The sequence below is a fragment of the Caloenas nicobarica genome, chromosome 29 (assembly GCF_036013445.1).
Source record: "Caloenas nicobarica isolate bCalNic1 chromosome 29, bCalNic1.hap1, whole genome shotgun sequence".
In the NCBI taxonomy this organism is placed as follows: Eukaryota; Metazoa; Chordata; class Aves; order Columbiformes; family Columbidae; genus Caloenas; species Caloenas nicobarica.
Genome location: NC_088273.1, coordinates 3,212,009 through 3,219,768, shown reverse-complemented (window position 1 = coordinate 3,219,768; position 7,760 = coordinate 3,212,009). Strand labels below are relative to the sequence as shown.

General features: G+C 47.0%; 1 protein-coding gene across 1 annotated transcript; it reads right to left on the bottom strand.

Moving 5' to 3' along the window:
• Positions 1-5,915: 5,915 nt before the first annotated feature.
• Positions 5,916-6,866, bottom strand: LOC135999617 (olfactory receptor 4S2-like). Its single transcript, XM_065653180.1, has one exon. The coding sequence runs from the start codon at positions 6,855-6,857 to the stop codon at positions 5,916-5,918; it is 942 nt and encodes a 313-aa protein (XP_065509252.1). The 5' UTR covers positions 6,858-6,866.
• Positions 6,867-7,760: the final 894 nt, after the last annotated feature.

The following is a 7,760-nucleotide window of genomic DNA, read 5'->3' as shown; positions in this document are numbered from 1 at the left end:
GGGCCAGTTCTGTTTAATCTCTTTATCAATGATCTGGATGAGGGGATCGAGTGCACTCTCAGTAAGTTTGCAGATGTCACTAAACTGGGTGGGAGTGTTGATCTGCTGGAGGGTGGGAAGGCCATTCAGAGGGATCTGGAGCTGCTGGTTCATTAGGCTGAGGCCAGTTGCCTGAGGTTCAACAAGGCCAAGTGCCGGGTCCTGCACTTGGGTCACAACAACCCCATGAACGCTCCAGGCTCAGGGAAGAGTGGCTGGAAAGGAAAAGGACCTGGAGGTGGTGGTGACAGTGGCTGAACATGAGCCAGCATGTGCCCAGGTGGCCAAAAAGGACAATGGTATCCTGGCTTGTACCAGGAATGGTGTGGCCAGCAGGACTAGAGAAGTGATTGTGCCACTGTACTCAGCGTTGGTGAGGCCCCACCTTGAATCCTGTGGTCAGTTTTGGGCCCCTCATCAAAAGAAGGACATTGAGGCACTAGGGAGCGTGCAGAGGAGGCAACGAAGCCGGTGAGGGGGCTGGAAAACAAGTGTGATGGGAATGGCTGAGGGAACTGCGGCTGTTCAGCCTGGAGAACAGGAGCTGAGGGGAGGGAGACCTTATCACTGTCTACAATTGTCTGAAAGGTTGTAGCATGGAGGGTGTTGGTCTCTTCTCCCAAGTAGCAACTGATATGACAAGAGGAAATAGCCTCAAGTTGCACCAGGGGAGGTTTAGATTGGATATTAGGAAAAAATTCTTCCTGGAAAGGGTTGTCAGGCATTGGAACAGGCTGCCCTGGTGGAGTCACCATCCCTGGAGGGGTTTAAAAGGCATTTAGACAAGGTTCTTAGGGACATGGTTTAGTGCTAGAGTCGGGTTATGGTTGGACTCGATGGTCCTGAGGATCTCTTCCAACTGAAATGATTCAATGATTCTATGAAAACTTCCCTCCTTAACTATTATGCCCATCAGTCTCTATGGTAAGGAAGTGCATTAACTTCCTTAACATATATATAGGTCACATTGTACACTGGTTAGTCATGTTGGAGCAGGCAAACAACAGGACACCAGACCATAACAAGGCCTAGAAGGACAGCCCAGCCCGGGACATAAACACTTTGCTTTTCAGCATCTTAGAGCTGTCCATGAAGACAAAAGTTACCCCTGGACAACCAAGACAATTCCAGCATCCCAGCCCCTCTAACACGTCTTTGAAACCCTGCCAACCTTCTCTGTTGTGCTAGGTAAGTAACATGGCAAGAGTGACTCCAGGGAGATCGGGATCAATAGACAAGCAGCAAGATGCCGCATGGATGAAGATGCTGCAGAAATATTTGTGCAGCAGTTCATGCAGGCACTGCAGGCTGCTCATAGATCCACAACCCAAGGAAGTGCTCTAGGTCTCTGCCATAATGGTGGGCACTTGCCTCAGCGTTAAGAACATCGCCCCTGCAGAGAAAGCCCCTGAGATGTGTCTTGTTTCCACGCAGAACCAGTAAGGAAGGACACCTCAGTACAGGTGGTAGGTTGCAAGGAGTGCCCAGACACTTCTGGAGAAAATGTAAGTGCCTGCATAAGGTGTGCACAGGTCGATGATCTGGTACATGAGGTGCCCAAGTTGTAGAAAACAGTTAAAAGGCTGACAATTACTAGGGGAGCTGAGATGGAGATGAGCGGTTTCAAAACCATGATCCTGTAGCAGACACCACTGAGGGTGAGGCACTTTGGACACTGGTGACCCACAAGAGCAGGGCTCCACCTCAGTCTCCACACTCCAGCATGACAACCAAAAACAAATATGAATTTTTAACAGGAATAGACATGAAAAAGCAAAGTACCGCCAGCCCACAGTGGATACTGTACAAAGAAGCGAAGGGTGCTCGTAGTGGGTGACTCTCTGCTAAGGGGCACTGAGGGGCCCGTCTGCCGACCGGACAGGTACTCACGGGAGGTTTGCTGCCTTCCAGGGGCCAAGATCTGGGATGTTACTGAGACGATGCCACAACTTGTCAAGGTCACAGACCTCTGTCCACTCCTGCTCTTTCATGTGGGCATGAACGACACTGGGCAGAAACAAGGAAGACTGTAAAGCCCTGGGTGGGAGAGTAAAAAACTTTGATGCCCAAATTATCTTTTCCTCGCAGGAAAGGGGTCAGCCAGAAATGGACATATAATGCACATCAACTCCTGGCTTCGAGGCTGGTGCTGTTGTCAGAGTTTTATCTTTTATGAAAATGAGACATTCTTTTATGACTATAACCTGTTAGGGAGGGATGGAATCTTCCTATGTAGAAGGGGCAAGGGAATCTTTCACAGTAGGCTGGCCGGCATGGCGAGGTGGGCTTAAACTGAAGGGCTTGAGGGGTGGGGTCCAAAGTAGCAATGCTCATGGAATCACATCCACCTGGGGAATAAGCCAAGCCAACCAGAGCAGCAACAAATATTCCTTAGCTGGCTCACAAGATAAGGATCAGAAGGCCAACCACCTCAAGGGTACATACGGCTGTGATGGTTCCTTCTGCACCCGTCATTGGAAACCCGCATGCTTGGGAACTTCTCTGAAGTGTCTGTTCACCAATACATGCAGCATGGGGAAAAAAACAGGAAGAATTAGAGATCTATGTGCAGTCACAGGGCCATGATCTCATTTCAGTTACAGAGACATGGTGGGACAGCTCACATGACTGGAACGTTGTCATGGAAGGCTCTGTACCTTTTAGGAAAGGCAAGCCAGCAAGGCGAGGTGGAGGAGTTGCACTTTATGTGAGAGAACAACTTGAATGTATTGAGCTCTGTCCAGGTAGAGACGATGAACAAGTTGAGTCCTCATGGGTAAAAATTAAGGCATAAGCTATAAAGGAGGACACTGCTGTGGCTGTTTGCTACAGGCTACCAGGTTAGGAAGAGGAAGTTGATGAGGCTGGAAGTAGCCTCAGGATCACATGCCCTGGTTCTCATGGGAGATTTCAATCACCCTGATGTCTGCTGGGTAGGCAACACAGCTGAGCACACACAGTCCAGAAGGTTCCTACAGGTTGTTGATGACAACTTCTTGACACAGGTGGTGGAGGAGCCAACAAGGAGAGGCGTGCTGCTGGACCTTGTCCTAACAAACCAAGAAGAACTGGTTTGGAGATGTCATGGCTGGGAGCAACCTCAGCTGCAGTGACCATGAGATGGTGGAATTCAGGATCCTGCGTGGAAGAAGCAGGACAAGAAGTAGGACTAAAACCATGGACTTCAGCAGGGCGAAATTTGGCCTCTTCAAGGTCCTGCTTGGAAGAATCCCATGGGAGAGGGCTCCAGAAGGTAGGAGGGTCCAAGAGTGCTGGCTAATATTCAAACAGCACTTCCTCCAAGTGCAAGGCCGATGCATCCCTATGAGAAGGAAATCAAGTAAAGGGAGTAAGAGGCCAGTAAGGATGAGTGAGGAGCTCCTGTCAAAACTCAGGTGGAGGAAGGAGGTTTATGTAATGTGGAAAAAAGGACAGACCACCTGGGAGGAATACAAGGAGGCTGTTAGAGTGTGCAGGGATGTGGTGAGCAAGACCAAGCTCCAACTGGAAGTAAATCTGGCCAGGGATGTCAAGCACAACAAGAAGGGCTTCTTCAAGTACATCAGCAGCAAAAGGAAGGCTGGGGAAAACGTAGGTCTGCTGCTGAATGAGGAGGGTGCCCTGGTGATGGATGTATTATACAGAGAAGGCAGAGTTACTAAACACCTTCTTCGCTTCCATCTTTACTGCTAAAACTGTTCCTCGGGTATTGCAGACCCTAGAGATAGGAGAGAAGGTCTGGCAAAAGGAAGACATGCCCTTGGTTTAGGAAGGTAAGGTAGAGATCGTTAAGGCAAACTGAACACCCACAAATCCATGGGCCCTGATGGGATGAACCCACGAGTGCTGAGAGAGTTTGCAGATGTTATCGCAAAGTCACTCTCCATCATCTTTGAAAGGTCTTGGAGAACAGGAGAGGTGCCTGGGGACTGGAAGAAAGCCACCGTCACTCCAGTCTTCAAAAAGGGCAAGACCCAGGAAACTGCAGGCCAGTCAGACTCACCTCCATCCCTGGAATGGTGATGGAGCAGCTCATTCTGGACGTCATCTCCAAGCATGTGGAGGAAAAGAAGGTTATCAGGAGCAGTCAGCATGGGTTCACCAGAGGGAAATCATGTTTGAGCAACCTTAAGGCCTTCTATGGTGGCATGACTGGCTGGGTAGATGAGAGGAGAGCAGTGGACGTTGTCTACCTTGATTTCAGCAAGGCTTTTGACACCGTCTCTCACAACCTCCTCATAGACAAGCTCAGGAAGTGCGGGCTGGTTGAGTGCACGGTGGGACGGGTCATGAACGGGCTGAACGGCAGAGCTCAGAGGATTGTGATCAACAGTGCAGAGTCTCGTCGGAGGCCTGTAGTTAGTGGGTTCCCCAGGGGTCAGTGTTTGGTCCAGTCCTGTTCAAGCTGTTCATCAATGACCTGAATGAAGAGACTGAGTGCACCCTCAGCAAGTTTGCTGATGATACCAAACTGGGAGGAAGGGCTGACACACCAGAGGCTGTGCTGCCATTCAGCGAGACCTGGACAGGCTGGACTGGGCAGAGAAGAACCTGATGAAATTCAGGAAAAGCAAGTGCAGGGTCCTGCACCTGGGGAGGAACAACCACAATCACCAGTACAGGTGAGGGGCAGATCTGCTGGAAAGCAGCGCTGCAGAGAATGACCTGGGAGTCCTGGTGGACAACAGGTTGACCATGACCTTGTGGCCAGGAAGGCCAATGGTACCTCGGGTGCATTGAGAAGAGTGTGGCCAGCAGGTTGAGGGAGTTGAATCTTCCCCCTCTGCTCTGCCCTGGTGAAGCTGCATATGTGAAGAAATAAGATGGGAAGTGCTTCAGTTACTTTTGAATGACACTAGGAAGGTTTCTTCCTCCTGCACTCAGCTGATTTGCTGGGTTCCTGCTGGGGAGGTAGGGGTCAGGATCTCAGCTCCCAGCTCCTTTGTTCTAGTGGAGATCTTGAGCTGCTACAGTTCATCATCATCACAGCTCGGACTGGTACTATGCTGATTCGGTCTTTCATGCTCACATTTCTTCTCTTCCCTTCTGAAGTAGCAGGTTTTCCAGTTGTTCCTGTGGGCAATGTGCTTCCTTCCTTGTGTGGGTGTGTTAACATCATGCCCTGTTAGGAATTATCTTGTATACCTGATTCCTGAACAACTTGCAACTTTTTTTTTTTTTTTTCCCAATTGATGCATGAAATTGTGCCTCCAAATGCTTTCGTGAGTAGCTACTTCATTTTCTGCAGTAAGCAATGTGTATTTCACAGGATCTGGGATTACGTATTAGTCTAAACACTAAAGTTAAAATAGCAAAGCTGAAGGGTAGAAGGGGTGGCTGGAAAGATGGTGTCAGTGATAGCTGAAGTACTGCAGAAGGGACTTGGTTCACTGGAGTTGGTAGGGCAGAAGCTTCCCCTTCTCTTACTTGCATCAGCAAATGACCCAACTAGCAACAAGTATTAAGACTTCAATTGCTAACTCATAGATTCAAAATACAACAACGTGGTTCTCGTAAAAAGGAATTTATTGCAAACAGAAAGGGGCCTCGTTGGTAGGATAGCTTTCAGCAGCATGTGACCATAGTCTTATCTTTCCCAGCTAAATGGATTACAGAGCAGGTGGAGTTTGTCTAAAAGTTTATACCTGGAAGAATGTTAACTAATGGGATGCTCTACCTTGACAACTTTTAAAATATTTTGATAGATTTTATTTATTTAGCAGTGTTTCAGGAGCCCTGTGCCTCAGCCTGTGCTAGTGAAAAAGAAAACAGAAAGGCTCATTCCTAATTAGGAGACGAAAGCAAGCTTTTCAGAAAAGGACTTACAGTGAGAGACACGTGATCTTCTCTGATCCTTTGCAAAAGTTACAGCAGTTCTACACCTCTCCCTTCTCACTTCCCACTTTTCTACTCCACAGTTTTTTCATGGCCGTCTTCACCTCATTGTTTCTCAGTGTGTAGATAAGTGGGTTCAGCATGGGTGTGATGACGGTGTAGAACACAGCCACACTCTTGTCCTCTGACAGATCGCTGGATGGGCGTATGTAGGTGAATGTGCATGGCCCGAAGAACAGGATCACCACAGTGATGTGGGACCCACAGGTGGAGAGGGCCTTATGCCTCCCTTCAGACGTCTGACTTTTCAAGGAAACCAGGATGACAAGGTAGGACACGACTAGGATGAAGAAACAGCTCAGAGCTATCATTCCACTGTTGGCAACAACAATGATGCGCACGGCATAGGTGTTGTTACAGGCCAGTTGTAGCAGGGGGTGGACATCGCAGAAGTAGTGGTCAATTACGTTGGGGCCACAGAATGAGAGACGAGAGGTCAGGAGAGTCTGCACCATGGAATGCACGAAGCCTCCCACCCATGAGCCGATCACCGTCTGGCCACACACACGCCTGGTCATGAGGGTGGTGTAATGGAGAGGTTTGCAGATGGCTGTATAGCGATCATAGGCCATCACTGTGAGGATGAAGATCTCAGTGCAGCCAAAGAAATGTACCCCAAACAGTTGTGCTATGCAACCCACAAAGGAAATAGTTTTATTTTGAACAAGGAAGTCTGCAATCATTTTGGGAGCTGTGACGGAAGAATAACAGATATCTACAAAGGACAGGTAGGAAAGGAAAAAATACATAGGGGAATTCAGATGTTGACTGCTAATTACAGTGACTACAATTAGCAGATTTCCTGTCACGATAATTATATAGAAGAACAGAAACATCACAAAACATATTTTCTGCACTCCTTGATTCTCTGAGAGGCCCACAAGAATGAATTCCTTCACACTGCTTGCATTCACCATGTTCATCAGTTGGGTGGCAATATGAAAGTCACACCTGGAAAAATAAAGACATATGAGTCATCAGGCTTTTTCATTATTAATAATAAATCCTCTATCAGAAGTGCACACAGACATTAATCTTATGAAGCGATTATTTTCCTTTTTTTTTTTTTTTTTTTTTTTTAGCAGATATAGTCAATTCTCCTTGCATGAGAGTTCAGCCGTGGCTATGACTTCAGGGTTTTGAAGGACTTTCTCTAGGTCTGCTGTGCTTCCATGGACTAAGAACAAGGCCAGAGAGTTCATGAGAACTACAGGGGCTACTGGTTGTATCCTGCAGCATGTTTGCCCTCAGTGTAGACAAAATCTATGATAACAACATTAGTAAAAACAGTGCCTTTAAGAATACTTGGCAATATTTCTTGGATTGTTGATTTCTTTTATAAGTAAAAAATATCTCTGAATTTTTTAGAAGGGAATGAAACAAAATGGAGAAAAAATAGATACCTTGTGTATATACATTTTGAAAGATAAATTTGAAACTTCATGGGCTGAAAAGGTGGTTGTGGGGAAGTTACCTATCATGGAGAAAAGAGCAAAAAAATTGCACATACAACTTCATTTAGTACTGCCTATAGCTCTAAATCTCAGCACTGTTACTTTCAGATGAAGGAAGAATCTGGTGATATCTTCTGCCCCAATACAGCAGAATTTTACCTAGTACTGTTTTCTTTCTTTGTCTGTTTGTGGTTTTCTGTTTGTTTTGTGGCTTTGTTGTTTGTTTGGGTTTTTGGTTTGTTTGTTGTTCTGGTTTTGGTTTTGTTTTCCTGTACACTCTGGGGGATATTCTAAAGGGTTAACTTGCTCTTAGTGAAGATGGTGGTGATTCTAAACCTCTCTACAGGCAGAATGGATAAATTAGGGTTCTTT